We start from the raw sequence: 25,690 nt of genomic DNA on the forward strand, positions 1-25,690 counted from the left end.
GGACAAAATTGGGAACTAACAAAAATTTGAAATTCGCAAGATGGCTATTAAAAAAGGGAAGTATTTAGCAAAGCAAAAAAGAGAAAATGAATCACAAGTCATTAAAGCAATATTAAATTTACAAATAAAATCTAGCGGTAATCTTAATGAACATGAGAAAGAAAATCTGATTTTATTACAAAGTAAAGTAGACGACATATACATAGAAAAAACTAAAGGTGCCTTTGTTAGATCCAGATGTAAATGGATTGAAAAAGGAGAGAAAAATACAAAGTACTTTTTTGGATTAGAAAGGAGAAATGCTGAATATAATTCAATAAGTAATTTGTCAGTCAATGGAAGTATTACCAATAATCATAAGGTAATCTCAAAACATGTTGCTAGCTTTTATAAGGATTTATACTCATTCGCTTCCACAGGTTCTGGCATAGATTAGTTTTTAAATAAACATCTCCACAAATGCTAAGAAAATAAATGAAGTGATGTGTTAAACTTTTAAAAGACAATAAAACGCCCGGGAATGATGGCTTAACGGGATAATTTTATAAAGTATTTAATGACAAACTCTCTCCTTTCCTGCTGTCTGTGTTTGAAGAAGCTGTTGAAAAAGGTGAACTTCCTCCGACTATGAAACAGGGCGTGATTACTTTAATTCCTAAACCAAATAAGAATAAATTACACATTGAAAACTGGAGACCCATTAGTTTTCTTAACAATGATGCAAAGTTATTTGCTTTAATTTTTGCAAAAAGACTTAAACATAGCCTGAACCAAATTATAGATGAACAACAATCTGGCTTTATGCCCAAAAGACACATAAGCAATAACATAAGTTTAATTTTAGACATGATAGATTACAGTGACCTCCTTCCGAATAATAGCTTCATACTATTCATTGACTTTTATAAGGCTTTTGATACCATCGAGCATAACTTTATATTAAAATCTATTTCCTTTTTTGGTTTTGATAACTATTTTTATAAGGCAATTCAAACCTTATACTAAACCTATATAATGGATGTTCTAGTTCTGTTGAACTGAAAACAGGAACATCAGAAAGATTTAGTATATCACGTGGTATTAGACACCACCATTTTTGTTTCTCTTAGCTGCTCAAACGATGGCTACACACATAAAATTGTCTCCCTTTTCAGGAATTAATGCTGTTGGTAAATAGTTTAAAATATGCCAACTTGCAGATGACACAGCCATCTTTTTAAGTGACCGGAACCAAATTGGGACTGCAGTAAATAGTATCAAAAAATGTAGTGATGTATCAGGGTTGGTAATGAACATTAATAAATCAGTTTTGTTCCCCCTGAAAAATTGCAATCTGGCCAATTTTGATGGAATACCAATTAATGAAAAAGTGACATATCTTGGAATTGTAATTTGTAAAAATAAAGAGGAACGTCATAAGTTAAATTTTGATCCAATTGTTAAAAAAATAGAATCTAAACTAAATTCATGGTTAATGAGAGACTAATGAGAGACTTGTCTCTATTTGGCAGGGTCTTAATATCAAAGGCAGAAGGTATATCACGCTCTGTATATGTTGCCTTATCGCTGGATATCCCAAAAAATACAATTAAAGAATTGGATAAAATACTGTATGATTATATCTGGAGGAAAAAAAAACATTATCTCAAAAAAGATGTTATCACAGGATGTAGAGACCAAGGTGGTCTGGAAGTGCTGGATTTTCATACTATAAATAATACTTTTAAAATTAAATGGATTATAGAATTCTTGAAAAGCCCTGACAGCATCTGGAACGCTTTTCCATCATATCTGTTCAATACTCTTGGTGGCATACATTTTCTACTGAAATGTAATTTTTCTATTGATAAAATTCCCTTGAAATTAGCTGACCTTCACAAACAAGCCCTTCTATCTTGGATATTGATCTATAAACACAACTTTAGTCCGCATAGATGCTTTATTTGGAATAATAAAGAAATTCTTTATAAAAAGAAGTCTCTGTTTTGTCAGCCATGGTTTGATAGAGGCATTCTGTTGGTAGGACAGTTATTGAACAAAGATGGTTTGATCATGTCATATTCAGAATTTCTTCAGATCTTTAACTTCAGTGACACCAAAAGAATACGCAGTTGTATTTGATGCAATCCCTACAGGTTCACTTCAAATTCTAAAACACATATCATTGACAGATATTAGTGCTGAATTTAATAGAATTTTTATTGGAGATACAGACATTACAAAGAAAGAATACACCAATAAATATATTAGAAATCAAATTTCATGCTCAGTTCCACCTGCTGCAAAGTTTTTTTTTGGTATTCAACCATGAGTGATTTAAATTGGGAAAAATCAAATACTACTATTTATAAATATTGTATTAATAATAAAATAAAAGAAGATTCATTGTTAATTTTACATCAAATTTATCCTGTTAAAGATACGCTAAGAAGATTTAAAATAAACATAGAAGAGTCTTGTGTCTTTTGCCAATCAAATAGGGAGACTATTTTTCATTAATTTTATCACTGTATGTACACAAAATATTTTTGGTCTGATTTGGAAGAATTTATAATCACAAAATTGAATGTAAACATCAGAATCAATATTTTTGATGTCATGTTATACTTTTATTTATGTGGTTTGTCCAAAACTTAAATTTTTGTTATTCAACTGTTTATTATCTTCGGAAAATACCATCTGGACTTTAAAACATTTTACAAAACAATAGAAAACATGCAAAATATGAAGGCTACAAGAACATTTCATCTCCTGAAGGAACTGAATATATTTTAATTTTCCCCTTCTATAAAGTAATATGTTTTTATCCTCTGGTCTGTACGTGTCTTTTTTTGTTGTGCAGTTTGCACAGTATTTGTTGTGTTCTCTATTGTCCTGTGCATTGTTCATAATAAAGTAAAAAAAAAGAAAAAAAAAAGAAAGTAGTGTTTTTTAAGTTTTTTTCATTTATTGAAACAACATTACAACCAAACAAGGAAGCTTGAAAGGACATGGCGGTGAGTAAAAGATGGCAAACTATTCATTTTTGGGTGAGCTCTCCCTTTAAATCAAATGAGGCATGTCTGATGATCCACGAGGTCTACAAGTTCTTACAGGTTTATTAAATACCAGATGTTAAGATTCTCATGTACTTGATCTCTTGTGATAAACCAGCAGCAGAAACAACAAGAGACACACCTTTCCTAAGAAACCTTTTTCCTCATTCCACACGTATCCACGTAAAACAGCAAGGTTTGCACTATCTAGAAAATCTAGATCAATATTATGATGATTTCTTTGTTTATTTGGTGAGTAGCTGTGTAATAAGTCAGATAATGTACAGTGAGTCTGTCATTTCAAAAATAACCACATAAATAACTTACTGTATTCCTTGCATAATTATTACATCTTCCTCCCTCTTTCTTTAATAAGCACACACTTCATCTCTTTAAAACACAACTCTTCTAGTCAAGTCAAGTCAAGTCACCTTTATTTATTTAGCGCTTTAAACAAAATACATTGCGTCAAAGCAACTGAACAACATTCATAAGGAAAACAGTGTCAATGATGAAAAATGACAGTTAAAGGCAGTTCATTATTGAATTCAGTGATGTCATCTCTGTTCAGTTAAATAGTGTCTGTGCATTTATTTGCAATCAAGTCAACGATATCGCTGTAGATGAAGTGACCCCAACTAAGCAAGCCAGAGGCGACAGCGGCAAGGAACCGAAACTCCATCGGTGACAGAACGGAGAAAAAAACCTTGGGAGAAACCAGGCTCAGTTGGGGGCAGTTCTCCTCTGACCAGACGAAAGCAGTAGTTCAATTCCAGCAAAGTCAGATTGTGCAGAAGAAAAAAAGAGTAAATCATTTCCTGATATTAAATCCATAATTCCACTAATGTTCACCAGAGTCAAGCAATTGAACTTCATCTCTGAATGATACAGATGCTGAAATAGAAATATGACAAGTGAAAACATGTTTTATAATAAACTCACAGAATGGTGTTAACATGCAAATGTTCTGCTTCAAAATATTCACATACACAAACACATCAAATACATTTTCATAAAAACATCTACTGTACAATCATTTTCTGTTCCAGGAAAACTGTTAAACTGAAACGCACAGCACACTCTGTCACACGCACAAACAGATTCAGACGTCTGTGAATTCAGGCAGTCGATAGAGTTTACTTACATTTTTCAAAATCCTGTTTCATAATTGTGTCTGAATTAGTTCTGCTGATATGAGCATTCATAAGACGATTGTAAATAAGTTATTACTGGATTAGTTTTACATTTCTGTATCACTGAACTTAAATGATGACTCAAAGAAGTGAATTTTTTTGCTCCGAGTGTTGATAAATCAAAATGTGACATTTTCACTTTTGGACCTTATTATATGATTATTGCAATGATAATGTTTTTATTGTGTATTAGAACATAATAAACAAAAAATACTAATGTACACTGAACAAAATGTGTCGTTGGATCAACTTAAATTACATCAACTTGTTACATGTAATCGATTTATTTACTTCTCAACTGATTTCTATAGTCAACTGGAACTAAAAATGAATTTTCAACTCAATATATTTTTATATGATTATACATCAAATTATCAGTATAGATTTATTTGGATTGAATTTGTTTTACATGTTTTTTAATCAAATATCCAAATAAATACAAATCTACATTGTATAAATGAAGCAGTTTCTTCACCTTCAGAATGTGATTTTACTGTTAAATGTCACTGAATTACTACATTTACACTCTTGAGAGTCAAACAGTTTTAAATGTTAATTACATCACATTGAAATCTTCAACACTCATTGACAATTTCCACTTTTGGAATTTGAGGAAGAATTTAGAAAAGTTAATAGTGAAAATTGGTTTAAAATGTAATTTTGTGAGGAACACAAGATGGCCGTCGATCAGAAAGTTCTCAAACCCAGCCTCGATGACGTCAGCGGTCACGTGGTTATCACAGAACGCCAAATTATTGATTTAATGTGTAACAAATAGTTTCAATTAAACCAACAAAATTTAAATTTACTTCCAATTAAGTAAATCATTTACTTTTGCTCAATGACAAGACAGAAAAATAAATTAAATCGGATCAAATATAAAACGTGCTTTTGAGTATCAACAAGACAGTTGCACATTTATATTAATTAAAGATAACAAATAATATATAATTTTTTTTGATGGTTTATAATTTTACCCAGTGATAGTTTCTATACAAGCCTTTAAAATGAGCTCATTAATGAAATTAGAAAAATTAAACAGAGCTCATTTAAATCTCATTTAATAATCTGTATTATTTTAATAGTAATAACTGCACTTTTTGCACTTGCACGTTTATTAACTCTTTCCCCTTTATATGATTAAATATTGTGTATTAATTTAATGTTTTTTCAAATATTTCACAAAGACAGATAGAAACACGCTGTCAGACTTTAGGAGATAAACTGTCATATGAGCAGCTGCTGTTTACTGACACTGACTGAAAAATACTTTCATTTTAAATATGAAATATTATCTAAAGCTGCAAATGATCCTTGATTGAATACTTCAGTTTGGTTTTATTGTATTCATGTGTTTTCTCAACAGCTGTTAAAAATAGGACTATATTGAAATTTTGTTTGTTTGTTTGTTTGTTTGGAAGAGAGAATTCAGAAAATTATTCTAAAATAATACGTTTTTAACAAAAAGTAGAGACTCACATACTGAGCACATATTATAATATTTTATATAAAAGTGTTGAATGAAAGATGTTACAGTACTGAATTCACATCAGACATTTCACTCAGATATTTGTGAACTCTGTCAGAAAGATGATGATCAATGATTAGCTTCAGAAGACTTGGATTACAGAACTAAAGAGAAGAATATGATCTAAATACAGTATTTATTACACAAACAATAATTCTACTAATAATAACTACTCAATAAGAAAAACTACAGAAGGACTACAAACAGAACAGGAAACAGGAACAAAACAGGGCAGAATGTAACCTAAAAGTCCAAATAACACAAACACAAGGTGAACTAAACCAGGTACTCTGTGTGTATCAGTTCTTTTAGGAGCTTGGCACTCAATTTAAATTTCATTTAACTGTAATTCAATGAAATAGAAAATCAATGAGAAATCAAAAAAAAAAAAAAAAAACAATAATTAAAAACATTCATCCACCGACAGCAAACAGTGTTGAAGGAGAAACAGTTAACTGCACGATGAGCTCTTCATGACGCTTTTCATTCATCATCTACAGATCAAAACATTATTCATCATAAAGTCACTGTCTCATAAAGAAATTCATATGTATATATAGGCATTATTTATATTTATAAAAAAAGAAAAAAAAAAAAAAGTAATTTTACACATTTAAGGCAGACGTCTTAAAACCAAAACATTTTAAGATCACAGAAAACATAAAATCACCCTTGTGTGACCATATTTTTGACTGGAAGCGCAAATAATATTTAATATTTATTGCTGTTACACTGTTTAAATTGTATTTTGGTTTATTTCAGTGGATCATGTAAATTCAGTCACTGATCTCATTAATAATCATCACAGATAATCAGTGGAGTGGGGCTTGTATTATACCGATACCCCAAACAAACAAATGGATAGAGTTTCTCATCAAAAGACTGATTAGTGAAAGAGTAGATATGAGACATGGACTCCACATCACAAAAGGAGACGAGACCCTTCTCATAATCCACAAACACACCGATCCTCTGAGGATTCACACTCAGAGAAAGAGAGACATCTGAAGACTCATAAGCCTGATACTTTCCATTACACAGACCCACAGTCCAGTATCCATCCTCAGGACTCAGACTGATCCAGCCCTTCCTGTTCACAGATTCTCTGCTCACTCCTAAATCCCACCTAGTTTGTTCCTTCACCTTCACCTCAAAGTAGAAACACCCCGAGGAGAATCCATCCTTCCCAAGAACACCAAGATATATATCAAATCTGTCTTTTCCTCTATTCACTCTTTCTGTTCGTCTCTTTCCATCTCTCACTTGTTTCCCATCATCAGACACGGTGAGACGAGGATGAGCCGTATCAGCATCCAGAATCACATTCACTGTGGAAAATATTGAAAAATCTGCTTTAAAGTTGAGTATATCATGAAATAAAGACAATTACTTATTTTTATAGGACTCATGAGAACTTTACTAGACAAATATAATATATTATAAAGATACACCACTTATCATTTAATACATTATATTATAAACAATAATGTTCATAATTTTGATAAATAATTATTATAAATAATGTATATTTAAATAAATAATTATGCCATGAAACGTGCCTTTATTAAAATAAACAATTATGCCTTTTACTCACCCTTGTGTGTTCTTAAATGTGTGAGAGCTAAAAACAGAAAAAATATAAAGTTATGAAAGCTTCATCTTTAGATCAATAATGAAATCATCTCTTGAAGACCAACAAAATCCAAGGTGACTTTAGACAGTTTATATATCTTATAATAAAGTATAATTAATTGAATACACATATGAATGCACAGCATGTTCATTCACTGTTTTGCAGAATAATTCAAAGTTAATAATTTATATTTTAAAATTAAGCATTATAAAACAAATTCACCTTTAGGTATGATTGTCTTCAGTTGATCACGTTCTAAAGAAAATTCAGAAAAAGATGAGAAAAGAAGATTAAAGTTCTGTCATATTTATTACTCTGACAAACAAGTAATGATCATGTAGTTGTGTGTAGTGTGTGTTAACTTCACAGGAGTGTGTATCAGGGGCTGTGTGTGTATAGCTAGAAATATGAGATAATGTGCTTGTTAAGGTTTACTAATGTACTTATTAAAAGTTACCTAATGATTAACAGATCATTTTTACAAATATCATTAAACTTTCAATTTCATATGATCATGCACTTTTTAAAAATCTACAAATAATTTTAACAGAAATTAAACAGTGATTACAAGCTTATTTGTTACTGTACTTGTGAATACTAACAAATGTCATTAAACTTCAGTTCATATCACATAATGCTCTTCTTTACATTTACAAATGTTTATTAAATAGCTTAATCAGTCATTTTTAACTCTTTATTATTCAGTGAACTATTCATGTTATAATATTATTCATTAACTGTTAATTCATTAACAGTCTGTAAAGTTCATATATTTGGTCTAAGTTTGTTGTGTAGACGTCTTCTATTCACACATCTTTACAAATTATTTATTAATTATTTGTTCATGTTTTTGCAGAAGCCAATCTAAAGTGGAAACTATTCATCATTTGTAAATGTTTATAAACGTTTAATAATCTTTCAGTATCTTTATGATCATTAGACTTTTAGCTGCTGTAACAATGTTTGTGTAAAGAGTGATTAGTTAAGTTTATGTAAATGCTTCTTAATGACGTAACACACATTATAATTTGGGTGAAAAACATGTTCTTGTTGCCTCAACACTTATATTAATATACAATATCATTAAACAGGGACTTCCTTTAATCATATATCAGCAGCAGAAAACAAATCTTTTTTTCAAGAAAAAAAACTTGTTAATTTATCAAAACAATGTAATATAAACAGATTGAACCATGTTCTCTTATAGTAACCAAACTGACCCCTCTACACTCTTGACCTCTTACCCATCCCTTAAACACCCACCAAACTCTAACCTTCACCATCTCACACCTCAACCGCAGCAAAAGTGTTGAACATTAACAAAAGCTTTCAATCGTTGTATAACATCTGTTAAAATCATCTGTAGATTTTCAAAACTTGCATGATCATATGAATTAAGTTTAATGACATTTATGAACATTGTAATTTACATTAATTATCTGTTGATCATTAGATAATGTTTAGTAAACATTAACCACACATCATTTTATGTTTCTAGTTATTTGAATATATATTAAGTAGTGATCTGTTAAGCATTATATAATGTTTGTTAACCCTCTGGCCTCTTCGTTTAGGAGACACACTTGCCTCATTTGTGGTCAAAAGTGACCTTTTTTTCCCAGGAGATTAAATGTAATATATTTTTGTTCAATAATATTTTTTTATTATTATTTACGATTTTGAGGGAATTTTATGATACTATGCAATATTTATACAATTTTAATGAGCTATTTTCGCCATTAGAATTCATATATATATATATATATATATATTTTATTTCTTTCTTTATTTACTATTTTATTTTAATAAATGCAATATTTTAAATTAAAATAGAGTGAAGGCATTTAAAAAACATTTTGTGAAGTGAGAATTGGGTCATCTGGTGGCATTAAAAAATAAAAACTTGTGTAATATTGCATAACCTCTTGTATTACGACCCTGTACAGATATATACAGAGGCTGTTTTTAGACATAATTTCTACATTTATGTAGGTTTTGCATTTAGATATATATCTAAACATTCTTAAAGACTACCTTTTGTCAAGGTTTAGATATTTTTGGTTAGATAAGTATCAGGTTTGACATTATGATTAGAGTCAAACATTAAAATCTTGTTAGAAAGGGAACACATAGAAAACATTTTTGTTACTCAGTATTTGAAAATTAAAAATCAAACAAAATAAGGAATGGATAGTGATCATTCACAACACTTTATACAAACATTTTGTAATTAACTGATATTTTATTCAATGTAATTCAATAAATGTTATTTCATATATTTTCTAAATTTGCTCTGTTGCAGTCTTACCAGTTCATTTCTGTGTATATATTTACAGGTGCATCTCAATAAATTAGAAAGTCGTGGGAACGTTCATATATTCATTAATTCAACTCAAAGTGTGAAACATGTGTATTACATAAATTCAGTGCACACAGACTGAAGTAGTTTAAGTCTTTGGTTCTTTTATTTGTGATGATTTTGGCTCACATTTAACAAAAACCCACCAATTCTCTATTAGTCTGCAGATAATTTCAGGCCGTGGTGAACTCAATGCGGTGTTTAGAAACATTTTTTTTCTTCTGCTGGGTAGTTAATACTGGGTCTTTCTCTTCCTTTGAATTGCAAATGATTCAAGTTGATCATATGGATCCCTTTTACTGTATTTTAATTGATCGTCCACCTGGCCCTAATAACTCCTTCTTAGATGATTTTAGTGATTTTTTATAATCTATTCTTAATCTCTCTAGAGTTGTGATTACCTGTTACTGGTCCTACTCATATAACGGGACATACTTTAAATCTTGTTTTTAGTCTTAAATATTGGTTCTGATCTATCTATCTATATGAGGATCTTTTTATTTCAGATCATAATTGTATTATATTTAACATATGTATTAATTAAAATTAATCATCTTGTAGACTGGTAATTAAGTCTCGCCTAACCTTTCTTTTTTTATGAGTATTGACTTTTTAAATCTTGGATGAAGTTGCTCCAATGAAATCCAGAGCAGCTCATCGGTTTAACTCTCCTTGGATGAATGATGAATAAACCTGTCGTAAAATTGAGCGTTTGAGGATATCTACTCGACTACTCACTAACAGCATTTAAAATAACTTCTAATAAATATAATAAATCATTTTTAAGTTGGTTGCTCAGTTTTCTGTGTTTTTCGCCAGTACGCTCGGTTTCTTTTGTGTTCACTAAAAAAATACAGCTTTTGTTATATATTGTTTTTGCAACCAGCCATAACATCATCTGAATAAATATACATTATATAAACAACTGGTGACCATTTACCAGATCCAAGATATACACAAAATAAAGTTAATACACAGTTAAAACAGTGTTTTATGGCTGACTTTAAATGAATAATGAATTATTAATGTAATAAAGATAAATTCACCATGTTGTAGTCTTCTCTTCTCATTCTGTAGTCTGCTCTTCTCATTCTGTAGTCGATCGTGATCTGAAGAAGATTAAGAATAAAGACAAGAGAAAACAGCATTCAGACAACAAATACAAATATAATTTGTGAACAATAACTACAAAATACACAATCAAATATATACTCAAAAGTATATGAATACACAGTCTGTTAATTAAATATTTTGTGGATGAAAACTGACTTGACATTAATACTGAATTAACTTATTGATCAGACTTTAGTTTGGGGACCAATTCTCACTATTAACTAACTAACTAACTATTTACTGCAACGTTTGCCTCAAACTACAGGTGCTGGTCATATACCGGTAATTAGAATATCATCAAAAAGTTTATTTATTTCACTAATTCCATTCAAGAAGTGAAGCTTGTAAATTATATTCATTTCATTCATTACACACAGCAACATCAGATGCCTCAGGAGCGCAAGTGGCCGAGCGCTTTGGAAAGAAGGAGAAAGCAACGCTAGCGTTTTCCACGCGTTTTTAGGCGCGACATGTGAACGGCCCCTAAATGAGCCTTGGCCCAGAGAAAACGCCTCCGCTTCTGTTTAGATATGGCTTATTTTTTGACCTATAGAGTTTTAGCCGGCAACGACGAATGGCACGGTGGATTGTGTTCAACGACAATGTTTTCTGGAAGTATTCCTGAGCACATGTTGTGATTTTCATTACAGTAGCATTCATGTATGAGATGCAGTGCTGTCTAAGGGCTGAAGATCAGGGCATCCAGTATGGTTTTCTGGCCTTGACCCTTACAAACAGAGATTGTTGATATGCACTGTAGATGATGATAACTTTAAACTCTTTGCAATTTTTGCAAACAGAAACTCCTTTCTGATATTGCTCCAGTATTTTTCGCTGCAGCATTGGGGGAATTGGTGATCCTCTGCCCATCTTGACTTCTGAGAGACACTGCCGCTCTGAGAGGCTCTTTTTATACCCAATCATGTTCCCAATTGACCTAATAAGTTACAAATTGGTCCTCCAGCTGTTCCTTATATGCACAATTAACTTTTCCAGCCTCTTATTGCTTAGTGTCCCAACTTTTTTGGAATATGCAGCTTTCATGAAATCCAAAATGAGCCAATATTTGTCATGACATTTCAAAATGTCTCACTTTCAACATTTGATATGTTATCTATATTCTATTGTGAATAAAATAGAAGTTTATGAGATTTGTAAATTATTTCATTCCTTTTTTACTCACAATTTTTACAGTGTCCCAACTTTTTTGGAATCGGGTTTGTACTACTGGATAAATTTGGCATTCAGCATCTTTTTAACAATGTCCTCTGCTAACCATTGTCTGTGCTCAGTTAGAAGTGTAGAATAGTGAGAAAAAGTCTCTCCACATGCACTGAAGTAGTGGGGTGATGCAGGTACAGTGCACTGAAGTAGTGGGGTGATGCAGGTACAGTGCCCTGAAGTAGTGGGGTGATGCAGGTACAGTGCACTGAAGTAGTGGGGTGATGCAGGTACAGTGCACTGAAGTAGTGGGGTGATGCAGGTACAGTGCCCTGAAGTAGTGGGGTGATGCGGGTACAGTGCCCTGAAGTAGTGGGGTGATGCGGGTACAATGTCCTGAAGTAGTGGGGTGATGCAGGTACAGTGCACTGAAGTAGTGGGGACATGCAGGTACAGTGCCCTGAAGTAGTGGGGTGATGCAGGTACAGTGCACTGAAGTAGTGGGGTGATGCAGGTACGGTGCACTGAAGTAGTGGGGACATGCAGGTACAGTGCCCTGAAGTAGTGGGGTGATGCAGGTACAGTGCACTGAAGTAGTGGGGTGATGCAGGTACAATGTCCTGAAGTAGTGGGGTGATGCAGGTACAGTGCACTGAAGTAGTGGGGTGATGCAGGTACAGTGTCCTGAAGTAGTGGGGTGATGCAGGTACAGTGCCCTGAAGTAGTGGGGAGATGCAGGTACAGTGCCCTGAAGTAGTGGGGTGATGCAGGTACAGTGCCCTGAAGTAGTGGGGTGATGCAGGTACAGTGCACTGAAGTAGTGGGGTGATGCAGGTACAGTGCACTGAAGTAGTGGGGTGATGCAGGTACAGTGCACTGAAGTAGTGGGGTGATGCAGGTACAGTGCACTGAAGTAGTGGGGTGATGCAGGTACAGTGCACTGAAGTAGTGGGGTGATGCAGGTACAGTGCACTGAAGTAGTGGGGTGATGCAGGTACAGTGTCCTGAAGTAGTGGGGTGAGGCAGGTACAGTGCACTGAAGTAGTGGGGTGATGCAGGTACAGTGCACTGAAGTAGTGGGGTGATGCAGTTACAGTGCCCTGAAGTAGTGGGGTGATGCAGGTACAGTGCCCTGAAGTAGTGGGGTGATGCAGGTACAGTGCACTGAAGTAGTGGGGTGATGCAGTTACAGTGCCCTGAAGTAGTGGGGTGATGCAGGTACAGAGCACTGAAGTAGTGGGGAGATGCAGGTACAGTGCACTGAAGTAGTGGGGTGATGCAGTTACAGTGCCCTGAAGTAGTGGGGTGATGCAGGTACAGTGCACTGAAGTAGTGGGGTGATGCAGGTACAGTGCCCTGAAGTAGTGGGGTGATGCAGGTACAGTGCACTGAAGTAGTGGGGTGATGCAGGTACAGTGCCCTGAAGTAGTGGGGTGATGCGGGTACAGTGCCCTGAAGTAGTGGGGTGATGCGGGTACAATGTCCTGAAGTAGTGGGGTGATGCAGGTACAGTGCACTGAAGTAGTGGGGACATGCAGGTACAGTGCCCTGAAGTAGTGGGGTGATGCAGGTACAGTGCACTGAAGTAGTGGGGTGATGCAGGTACGGTGCACTGAAGTAGTGGGGACATGCAGGTACAGTGCCCTGAAGTAGTGGGGTGATGCAGGTACAGTGCACTGAAGTAGTGGGGTGATGCAGGTACAATGTCCTGAAGTAGTGGGGTGATGCAGGTACAGTGCCCTGAAGTAGTGGGGTGATGCAGGTACAGTGCCCTGAAGTAGTGGGGTGATGCAGGTACAGTGCACTGAAGTAGTGGGGTGATGCAGGTACAGTGCACTGAAGTAGTGGGGTGATGCAGGTACAGTGCACTGAAGTAGTGGGGTGATGCAGGTACAGTGCACTGAAGTAGTGGGGTGATGCAGGTACAGTGCACTGAAGTAGTGGGGTGATGCAGGTACAGTGTCCTGAAGTAGTGGGGTGAGGCAGGTACAGTGCACTGAAGTAGTGGGGTGATGCAGTTACAGTGCCCTGAAGTAGTGGGGTGATGCAGGTACAGTGCCCTGAAGTAGTGGGGTGATGCAGGTACAGTGCCCTGAAGTAGTGGGGTGATGCAGTTACAGTGCCCTGAAGTAGTGGGGTGATGCAGGTACAGAGCACTGAAGTAGTGGGGAGATGCAGGTACAGTGCACTGAAGTAGTGGGGTGATGCAGTTACAGTGCCCTGAAGTAGTGGGGTGATGCGGGTACAGTGCCCTGAAGTAGTGGGGTGATGCAGGTACAGTGCACTGAAGTAGTGGGGTGATGCAGGTACAGTGCCCTGAAGTAGTGGGGTGATGCAGGTACAGAGCACTGAAGTAGTGGGGAGATGCAGGTACAGTGCTGTGGGGCGAGTGTTGGGATGCGATCTTCTCAGCAGCTCACCACTCCACTGCACTAACCTCACCCGCATCACTCTTGTCCGTCCAGATGTAGTGATGTTGCTCAATGCAGGCACAACTTGAACATAATTCATAACATCAGGTTTTAAACCAGATACCTTGGAAGGATCAAAGATTCTAAGGGCTTTGAATAGTTCAGTGCATGTCTCTCCATCATTGTCTGTAGCTTGGAGGAACATTCTTCCATTGCTTCATTAAAAAGCTCTGAACCTCTCATCGTCATTTAACTCCTTCAGTTCTTCTCTAGTCTTGGGAGTCCTCAGCTTCTGCAATGCACTCATTTACTCAAACAGCATGCTGAGTTCCTCCAGCTGGCTGAAGATGGTGGCAGCTGTGGGTCTGCATGGTTTGGGTGGCAAGAATATCTGAGCTGTGCTCCATGATGAAGGTGGCCTGGACTTTCAGGAGCTTTCTGTTCATTTCTAACAGAACTCGAAGGTTTGTTGTTGTTGTTTGTTGTTAAGCTTTACTGTCCCTCCTGGGGGAAACTAGTTTTGCTGCAGTAAGTCACAACACATACATACAATAAATAATCTCCATACAACACCTTCACATAGCTGGCCAATCAGCGTACACCTTGCTTTTCAGAACTTTGTAAAAATCGATGTGTTTCAGAAGGCAGGGCATAGAGGAAAAACAATAAATGTACATTATGTGAAAACTAATTAGTTTTTTAACCTTTAACTGCATAAAAACAATGCATTACAACAAATACACAATATAATGTTCTTTATAGCAACGTCATATGACCTCTTTAAAAGATAAAGGATAGCATCCTCCACACCTCTATCTTCTCTGCAGGTTAACTGTAATGAGTCAAAGCTGGTCTCTGTCTTCTGTAAAATCAATTCCTTTACTTTTTTTTCAAAGCATTTCAAAATTCATGACGTTGATGATGATTTTGCAACTGGTCTAAAATCATTTAAAATCTTGGTAACTTTTTGGCACAGAGACTATGTTAGATTTTTTTACATATTTTGGGGAATTTTTGTACTTTAAGAGACTCTAAAAATATAATGGTGATTTCACATAATTGATCTGCACAGATCCTTAACACCTTATCTCTATGTTATCGGGCCTTGGACGCTTCTTGACATCTACATTTTGAAAAAGACGTTTAACCTTATGAATTCAGTATTTCCATAATTACTAGATAGTGTTCTCTGTTTTAATTAATTTATTTCTGCACTAAAATCACGATTGTCAAACCTTAAATAATACTCATTTAAATTATCCACAAAATGTATAGTGGAGTTAAAAGCATCCAGTCTGATTATTTTGGTATCCTTCTTCTCACTTCCTGCCAAGGTTTTGACCCCAAGACTGCTGATCTTACATTTTTTTCCATTCAGCTGCTCTTTGGTGCACACACCGTCTCTGTAAGTTCATCAATATTGCTTGAAACGTCCTCAAAAACAGTCAGTCTGTGCAATCAAAGCACCCCTGTAAAGTCAATGAACTGTCCTCCGTCCAAACTCGGACTCTTCGCTCTCTATGTAGCACTGATTTATACACAGGTAACAAATAAACTGTTATGATCAGAAAACCAGCAATAGATTTCATTGTCCCCTTGATGGAGCCATAACAGAGGTCAATTGACTTATTCTGTCTTGTATTACAAGTAACGTATTGATAAAAAATACTCAGTGACTTGTTGAGCTTACAGTTATTAAAATCCCCAAGTATAAAACTCCAGCACAACTTTAGAGGTCTGTGGCAGCGTTGGGATGAAGCCATGCAAGACATCAATATTTTCTGCCAGGTATTGCACTGCTTTTATCCAGAATCTTAATCTTGTCGGGACATTAAACACTGGCATGAGAGGAGACAGGCCCTGCGGCATCATGAAGACCCTCAGTTCAAGACAACACTGGGGCGACACTTTACCAAACCACACATCCGGTTCAGTTGTACAGATGTGTCTGAAACACCTCTAAATCCAGCTGATGCAGATGTGCCAGATGTGCAAGTCACATGCTCAAGGAAGGGATAAGGCCCTCCTCTTGAGACTCTGCACTCTCTCTCTCTCTCTCTCTCTCTCTCTCTCTCTCTCTCAGATAACAGTTTACGCACATGCTGGCTACATTTAACTGTTTGTGTTTTACCATCCTTCATCTATTTTGTAACCAGTTCAAGTATAAGCATAATGAAATACTGTTATTAAACCATTCCCATTATAAAGGATGTGCTTGCTGCTAACTAGTCTCAATTCAACATTAAAATTAAAGTGCTAACTATTGCAATACAAAATAGTCACATAATATCAATGCTCTCCCACATATTTATCTGTTCTAACTGCTCTTATTTCTGTGGTTGGTATAAGTGGCAGTGAGGGGTAATAGACAAGAAAACAGACAATTTTATACCATTGTGCTGTTAACGTTTCTTTAGTTATTTCATCAATCCTACAGCCTGAACCACTGCAGAGAAACCACCCTCACAATCCTCATTTTATTATTATTCTCAAATGCTTTAATTTTAAAATCAATTTTTTTAAATATAATTTTAAATTTGTAATATTTTGCTTTTACTGTTGTGATTATTTGTATGATTGTTTTAATCTTTTTTTATGTAAAGCACTTTGAATTACATATATAAATAAACTTGCCTTGCCTTAAAAATTATCTCCATACTGCCTTATTTACCGTATTTTTTGGACTATAAGCTGCACCTGAGTATAAGTCGCATCAGTTCAAAAATACATCATGACGAGGAAAAAAACATATAAGTCGCACTGGACTATAAGTCGCATTTATTTAGAACCAAGAACCAAGAGAAAACATTACGGGCTAATACGCATTACGAGGGCGCTGTATGTGTGCTTCTGTAGACTACACTGAAGACATAGAGCGCCCTCTCGCGGCTGTAGATGGTAATGTTTTCTCATGGTTCATTTCTCTCGGTTCATGTCAAATTAATTTTGATAAATAAGTCGCACCTGACTATAAGTCGCAGGACCAGCCAAGTCCGGAAAATACGGTACATGAAATATATAAAAAAAACAAGAAAACAAGTATTTTACCTCTGTTTTTACGAGCAAACACAGCTATCAGTATTCCAGCAATCACACTGAGCACAACAAATACTGAAATCATGATGACTGAAGTCCTCCATGAACTAAACATATTACCTGCAAAACAAAACCATAAACTAAGCACATTGTGTAAAATAAAGGTAATTTAATTAAATTAATAAAAAAACAATGTTCAGTTATGAGTTGTACATAGACAGTAAAATGTTTTAGCTTTACATAATGTAACGGACTGAGCTGATAATCATTAAGTCTTTTTACTGCATCAAAAATACCACAAGATGACAAAATAATACTAACAGAAGTCAGTACTTACTTGAGCTGATAATCAGTGTCTCCAGCATGTGATGTCTCAGTCTGACTCTGCAGTGAATCTTGTCGTCACTGTGATGTACAGTGATGGTGTGTTTCACACTGAATCTGTCTGTGTTTCTGTGTGTCTCTGTAGTTTCTGAACTCAAACTGACTCCTTCACTGTCCAGCCACTCAAGATCAGGTTCAGGATACCAGCCTTCAGATTCACACTGTAGATGAAGCCCTCCTGAATGATCAAACCCATCTACAGTGATCACTGGAGGACGTCCTACAGCTACAGACCAACAAGAAGATCATTCTGTTGTTGTTCTGGCTTTTTTAAAGGGTTAGTTCGCCCAAAAATGAAAATTATGTCATTAATAACTCACCCTTATGCTGTTCCAAACATGTAAGACCTCCGTTTATCTTCGGGACACAGTTTAAGATATTTTAGATTTAGTCCGAGAGCTCTCAGTCCCTCCATTGAAGCTGTGTGTACGGTATACTGTCCATGTCCAGAAAGGTAAGAAAAACATCATCAAAGTAGTCCATGTGACATCAGGGGGTCCGTTGGAATTTTTTCAAGCATCGAAAATACATTTTGGTGCAAAAATAGCAAAAACGACGACTTTATTCAGCATTGTCTTCTCTTCCGTGTCTGTTGTGAGAGAGAGTTCAGTCAGTGTACTGTTTGAGTAAATGAATTACTCCGGGATATTGGTTTGTTTGAACTTAGAGGGAGTGTCAGCCACATTAAAAAAGTGAACAGCTTAAGTCATTGGTGGAGTAATGCGTATTAGCGATGCGAACCGTTTTAAACGATTCAGTTCGATTTGGTGAACTGAATGATTCATCGCGAACCGGAAATCCAGCTGCTTTGATTTGAACTCTCTCTCACAACAGCCACGGAAGAGAAGACAATGCTGAATAAAGTCGTCGTTTTTGGTATTTTTGAACCAAAATGTATTTTCGATGCTTCAAAAAATTCTAACTGACCCTCTGATGTTTTTCTTACCTTTCTGGACATGGACAGTATACCGTACACACAGCTTCAATGGAGGGACTGAGAGCTCTCAGACTAAATCTAAAATATCTTAAACTGTGTTCTGAAGATAAACGGAGGTCTTACATGTTTGGAACAGCATAAGGGTGAGTTATTAATGACATATTTTTCATTTTTGAGTAAACTAACCCTTTAAGTTAGAGCATGCTAAGGCTGGAATACAGTACACAACATTTTCCCCAATTTTCCCCCAATTTACAGTCTGGAGAAGCTGATTCTAGTTGATGAAAGTCAGAGCTAGTCTGCAGATTTGAATTGATTTGAGTTGCGTAGTGTATGAAGGTCACAGACTCCAATTTTTTAGCTTCAGACTTTGATTCCATCCAGTCAGAGATCAAACACGTGTGATATTTTCAGCTGATTTTAGGACACATATTGTTTTAATTTGTCACGCGTCTGTAAGCAACAAGATGCATGTTTCTGTGAGTTTGTTATCAGAAAAACTTGAAAGTCTGGTGGTGTGTGACCCTCAGTCGTTTAATGTGTGATGGCCAGCTTTACTTTGTGATTATTTACAAAGTCGTTAAGTGTATGGTTTAAAATCTGTTTTTTAGAATTTAGAAGTTGTGTATTGTATTCCAGCCTTTAGTTTTCACTGGTTTACTCACCTTCAACTCTGACATCAACAGTGGTATCATCAGACCAGGATTTGGACTGAATAAAACACTTATAAAGTCCTTCATCAGAGACTCGGACTGATGAGAGTTTGAGTGATGCATCTCCTCTCTGTAGTTCTGGATGATTCAGTTTTGTTCTCTCTCTGTAGGATTGAATCTGCTCTCTGTTTCTGACTTCATTATCCTCATAAAGATGCACTAGTTGTGAGTCTTTCAGATCAGATCTAAACCACTCCACTCTCATGTCTACAACACTGATGTTGGGTTTGACTGAACAGGGCAGAATCACATCTTCACCAGCTACAGCAAACACAGGATCTGCAGATCCCACGACTTCATACCGCTCTGTTAAAGAGAAAGAGAGCAGGTCTAATTAAATGTGAACCTCCTGTAAGTTGAACTGTCATCCTTCAAGGACTACAGTGTTCACATGTAAAGCAGTGACTGTCCTTCTCCACACAGCTCTGCGTCCGATCATCTCTGCTTGAAAACACTGCTTGTGTGTGTTTTTCCTCGGTTTTATTAAACATTAATAAATGTCTCTCTGTAAACTTAATTCTAACCAAGTAGCCATGTAATAAATAGCATAATGTACAGTGACCTGGTCACCTGAACTATACGCTAAATTTTAATTATAGCTTAAATATAGCTTCAGCTCTTTTCATGGGTGTGAATAATTACCTGATATTGAATCTGTAATTCCACTAATAATCAGCAAAGTCAAACAAATGAACTTCATCTCTAAAGGACACAAAGGAAAATAAAACATTATAATAAACAGTCAGCTCGTGTGTTAACATGCATGTGTTCACTCTGAATACTTGCACTTACACATCTACAATCAACTGGTTAAATTAGTCCAAAAAGCACAATATGTAGTATTGTTTCAATTGATCATTTTTAAAAATGTATTTGTATGATTTAGTATCACTTCTAGACCTAACTAACCGGTTAAACACATCTGAAGTCACACAGACACTTGTTCAGGTAAATGTGTTTTTCGCTCGGTTCTTGACTTACCTTCAGTTGAGCATTAATGTGTTCACAGGAGTATCTGAAGAAATGATTTATATGATTATTAGATATTAACAAAATGTTGATACGAGAGTTAAGATCGAAAGGAGAACATTACAGCCTCAGTTTCACTTTCACAATCTACCCGTTGACAAAGACAGGCCCCAATCCTCCTGCAGCTGCTCCTACTTGAAAAAATGTCAGCCTCTAGCGAGCATACACAGTAACAATGATCAAATCCAAACCGTTTGTTTGGTCAGTAAACATCAGTGCTGTTTAATTCTGCCTCTCTTTCTTCGTCAGTTGATAGTAATGTTAGACAGCAGACCTGAAGACTGTGCTGCTGTCAGTGTCTCATCGCTCCTACAGCACACAACAGACTGAGAGCAGAGGAGACGCTCCACAGCATCATCACAGACACCACAACATTCAACATACACTCATGTTTGAGGAGCATTATACTGATCAAAAGTCACATCTATAATGTCAAAGATTTACATTTCACAAAATGTGGTTTCTTTTTATTCAAAGAATCCTAAAACAAAACATCACAATTGTTTTCAATATCAATAGCATCAAATCAGCGTTTTTGGCGCCACATATTGTTGTGGTTGTATTACTGACATGCCAAATATATATATATATAACACAGACTTGGTGAACATAAGACACTTCTTGAAAACACAATTTAAAAAATCTTACAATCTAAAACATTTGATGGTAAAGTTTCAGAAACTTAAGTTATAGTATACTATATGTATTAAAATGTTTAAAAGTATGTTTGTTCAAATAAGGATCCTTCTTCAAACATGAGCTCCAAGCAGAGTAGAAGAAACTGCTGGATATTGTGGCCAGATCACTGTAATCTGAGAAAGAAGTGATAAATGAACAAAAACAGGTTTAATGCTGTCATGTTTGATCAGTTCTCTTGATGAAGTCAAGACTGTATGAACATACAAACCTACAGGACTCAATCGAATGATAACCAATATACTTTAATTATAATAATTATCTGATTTCATTCAAGTTGTCATCATTATTCTATTATTTATCTGCAATATATTGTCCCCCCTGTAGATTTATTTGATTAAAAACTAATCACATAAGTACATATTTTATCCGCTTGATATGGCTAAATAAAGTCAATTGTCTTACTGGAGAAGTTTTTACACTAATAAAGATGGCATTTTATAAAACAACTAAAAAACAACCCCAGAAATATCCACATAAATCCTAATAATAACAATGGGTGAATGGTAGAAAAGTCATATATATTGATCAGTCTGTAACTCAGTGGTTTTCTGGCACACACCTGCTCTGTTAGGTGTTCATCCTAGCGCTCATCAAAGACACCTTCACCCTCCAGGTACCTTCAACACACACAACTCATCCATCACGGCTCTGTGAGGGGCTCGAGAACAGAATCATGCAGCAGAATCAGATTCAACAGCTGTTAATGCTACTTTTTTCAGGCTACTCGTGTTCCGTTAATGTCACTTTATTTCAATTATCAAGCATTGTAAGGGAAAAAGATGAAGAATAGCTTTTCTATTGCTAATGTGTGTAATTCCAAAGCTGTTTTCAGAGCTTTCAGTCATACAAATAATCAACCATCTACAGATCTCTCTAGTGCACATGTGCCTCTGTGTGGTCATAGCAGTCATTGCAGATAAAAAGGTGTGTGATTGGTTGAAACGCTCAACATTGCAAAAAGCAATGCATTAAAATGAATCTTTGATGCAACTTGAGCAGATATAACTACAAAATGACAGTTGAAATGTGCATTTAAAGCACAATTTTTACACATCCTAATTTAAATGCAAATATATGCATTCAAACTTAAGTTACAGTGTTATTTGTTATACATTAAATTTGAAATTTAACATATATAAAAAGTATAAATATTATGTATTGACATGTTTTAAAATTATATAGAAATGAGTAATGTATTTTAAATTAGTCTAATATGTCAATGAACAACTGAATAATAAAGCACTAATTCATAAATAAATTGAATTACATTTAAATTTATTCATTTAGCAGATGCTTTTATCCAAAGAGACTGAAAAATTAGGACAGTGGAAGCAATCAAAAAGAGCAATTATATATAATTGCCATAACAAGTCTCAGTTAGCTTAACACAGTACACGTAGCAAGGGCTTTTAAATAATATAATAAATAAAAAGAACAGATAGAATAGAAAAAGAATAGAGCAAGCTAGTGTTAGAGGTCTTTATATATATATTATATTATATATATATATATATATATATATATATATATATATATATATATATATATATATACATAAATAAAATTCCACCAGGAGGGAACATTTAATTTATAAGTCCGTAAAAGTGACTTTGTACTTCTTTGGGATGGCACAATCAAGCGACGTTCACTTGCAGAACTCAAGCTTCTAGAGGGCACATAAGTCTGAAGTAATACATTTAGGTAAATGGGTGCAGAGCCAGTAGTGGTTTTGTAGGCAAATTGGAAGCCAGTGCAAATTGATAAACTGAGGTGTGACGTGTATTCTTTTGGACTCATTAAAAATTTATCTTTCTGCCACGTTCTGGATCAATTGTAAAGGTTTGATAGAATTGGCTGGAAGACCTGCCAAGAGGGCATTGCAATAGTCCAGCCTGGACAGAACAAGAGCGTGAACAAGGAGTTTTGCAGCACGTTCAGAAAGAAAGGGCTTGATCTTCTTGATGTTGAATAAAGCAAATCTGCAAGATCTGACAGTTTTAGCACTGTGGTCTGAGAAAGTCAGCTGATCATCAATCATAACTCCAAGGCTTCTGGCTGTTTTTGAAGGAGTTATGGTTGATGTGCCTAACTTGATGGTGAAATAGTGATGAAACGATGGGTTTGCTGGAACCACAAGCAGTTCTGTTTTTGCAAGGTTGAGTTCAAGGTGATGGTCCATCATCCAGCCATCCAAGAAATGTCTGTTAGACACACTGAGATGCGAGTAGCTACCGTCAGATCATCAGAATGGAATGAGAGGTAGAGTTGAGTGTCATCAGCTTAGCAGTGGTATGAAAAGCCATGTTTCTGAATGACAGAACCTAATGATGCCATGAAGACAGAGAAGAGAAGTGGTCCAAGAACTGAGCCCTGAGGCACCCCAGTAGTTAGATGTTGTGACTTGGACACCTTGCCTCTCCAATATACTTTGAAGGACCTATCTGATAGGTAAGACTCAAACCACTGAAGTATAGTTCCTGAGATGCCCTTTGCCAGTAGGGTTGATAGGAGAATCTGGTGGTTAACCGTGTCAAAAGCAGCGGACAGATCAAGCAGGATAAGTACTGAAGATTTGGATTCTGCTCTTGCCAGTCTTAGAGCTTCAACAACTGAGAGCAAGGCAGTCTCAGTTGAATGTCCACTTCTGAAGCCAGATTGGTTGCTGTCAATGAGGTTGTTCTGTGTGAGAAATGCAGAGACTTGGTTGAACACAGCTCATTAAATTGTTTTGCAATGAAAGGAAGAAGGGAAACTGGTCTGTAATTCTCTAAAAGAGATGGGTTGAGGTTGGGTTTCTTAAGTAGTGGAGTTATACAAACCTGTCTAAATGATGAGGGAAAAACACCAGTGTGGAGGGATGTGTTAATGATGTGAGTGAGTGCAGGTACAACTGCAGGAGAAATGGCTTGAAGGAGATGAGATGGAATAGGATCAAGCGGGCAAGTAGTAGGGTGATTAGAAAGGATGAGTTTTGAGACTTCTGCCTCAGAGAGTGAAGAGAAGGATGTAAATGAGTGTATGTTTACTGGTGATATGAGCTTGACTGATTGTGGTGTGGAAAATTATGCAATGATGTTTTAATTTTATTAATGAAAAACGTGGCAAAGTCGTTAGCTATTAGAGATTAAGCAGGAGGGGGAGGAGGAGAACAAAGAAGTGAGGAAAATGTTTTTAAAAGCATGCGAGAGTTAGATGAATTGTTATTTTTTTTATAGTAGTTCGTCATTTTAGCAGTGGAGACATTAGCAGAGAAAGAAGATAGGAGTGACTGATACACATTAAGGTCAGAAGTATTTTTGGATTTGCGCCACACCCTTTCAGCAGCTCTAAGCTTAGAACGGTGTTCGCGTATAACATCAGATAACCAAGGGGCAGAAGGGGTGTTATGGGCTGGCCTGGAAGACTACGGGCAAACAGTGTCTAAACAAGATGTAAGAGTGGAGCAGAAAGTATCAGTAGCACTGTTAGCATCAAAAGATCAAAAGATGCTAACAGTTTAGGGGAAGGAAGTGAAGATGAAATGATTGCAGATAGCCTGGAGGGTGACATTTCGAGGGGTAAGTGATGTGTCAGGGAGTTGAGATTAAGAGTGAAGAGAAAGTGATCCGACGTGTGCAGTGGAGTAACCTGAACATGATCAGTAGAGCGGTGTCGCGTATAAATAAGGTCCAGTTGGTTGCCTAATTTGTGAGTAGCAGTAGTTGACATTCGGTTGAGATCAAAAGAGGCAAGCAGAGTGGGGAAATCAGCATACAGAGGTTTATCTAGGTGGATGTTGAAATCTCCAAGCATAACTAGGGGAGTACCATCCTCAGGAAAGGTTGAGAGCAACACATCCAATTCATCCAAAAAGTTACCCAGTGGTCCTGGGGGTCGATAGACAACTACAAAATGTATTTTAAGAGGGTAGGTAACAGTAGCTGAATGAGATTCAAAGGAGCTGTTGATACCCAAAGATGGTAAAGGATTAAATTTCCAATCATTGGAGATGAGCAGACCAGTACCTCCACCTCTTCCAGTCAAACGGGGGGAGTGGGAAAATGAGAAATTATTGGAGAGTGTAGCAATGTCCTCTGGTTTGATCCAGGTCTCTGTTAGGGCCATGAGATGAAGCTTTGAATGACTAATAATAGAAGTAATGAAATCGACTTTGTTTACAGCAGACTGGCAATTCCAAAAAGAAAGTAGTGTATTAGCAGACATAGGCAAAGTGTGCAGGTTGTTAAGATTGCACTACCTACATTGTGTGATGCATGGTTTGCGAGTGGTAGTGATAGTAGGGATCTGGAAACACATAGTAAGAATGTGAATTATACAAATCACTCTTCTTTCTTACAGAAATTTTCAACCCAAATGAATATTATAGGTCCATTTGTTTGGTAATCAGCTAATTAATGATTATTTGTTTTGTGATGTTTGTAAATATGTGTGAGCAGAAAGCTTCCATGTTTGTCATGAG

General features: G+C 35.8%; 1 protein-coding gene across 2 annotated transcripts in view; it reads right to left on the reverse strand.

The window, feature by feature from the left end:
• The window catches only part of LOC113048347 (butyrophilin subfamily 1 member A1-like), a 120,347-nt gene extending 99,692 nt beyond the window's left edge, over window positions 1-20,655 (reverse strand). The window contains exons 1-9 of one of the 2 annotated variants that reach the window (XM_026210143.1): window positions 20,485-20,655; window positions 20,146-20,205; window positions 19,456-19,809; window positions 17,807-18,079; window positions 17,482-17,589; window positions 10,795-10,857; window positions 7,612-7,644; window positions 7,351-7,377; window positions 5,722-7,084 (exon numbers count right to left, since the gene is read on the reverse strand). In XM_026210143.1, coding sequence (XP_026065928.1) covers window positions 6,549-7,084; window positions 7,351-7,377; window positions 7,612-7,644; window positions 10,795-10,857; window positions 17,482-17,589; window positions 17,807-18,079; window positions 19,456-19,809; window positions 20,146-20,203 — 1,452 coding nt within the window. In that variant the 5' untranslated portion in view covers window positions 20,204-20,205; window positions 20,485-20,655 and the 3' untranslated portion in view covers window positions 5,722-6,548. Of the gene's footprint in view, window positions 1-5,721; window positions 7,085-7,350; window positions 7,378-7,611; window positions 7,645-10,794; window positions 10,858-17,481; window positions 17,590-17,806; window positions 18,080-19,455; window positions 19,810-20,145; window positions 20,206-20,484 lie in introns of those variants that run through there. The other variant, XM_026210125.1, reaches the window with a different exon arrangement.
• Window positions 20,656-25,690: the final 5,035 nt, after the last annotated feature.

The sequence above is a fragment of the Carassius auratus genome, chromosome 3, assembly GCF_003368295.1.
Source record: "Carassius auratus strain Wakin chromosome 3, ASM336829v1, whole genome shotgun sequence".
In the NCBI taxonomy this organism is placed as follows: Eukaryota; Metazoa; Chordata; class Actinopteri; order Cypriniformes; family Cyprinidae; genus Carassius; species Carassius auratus.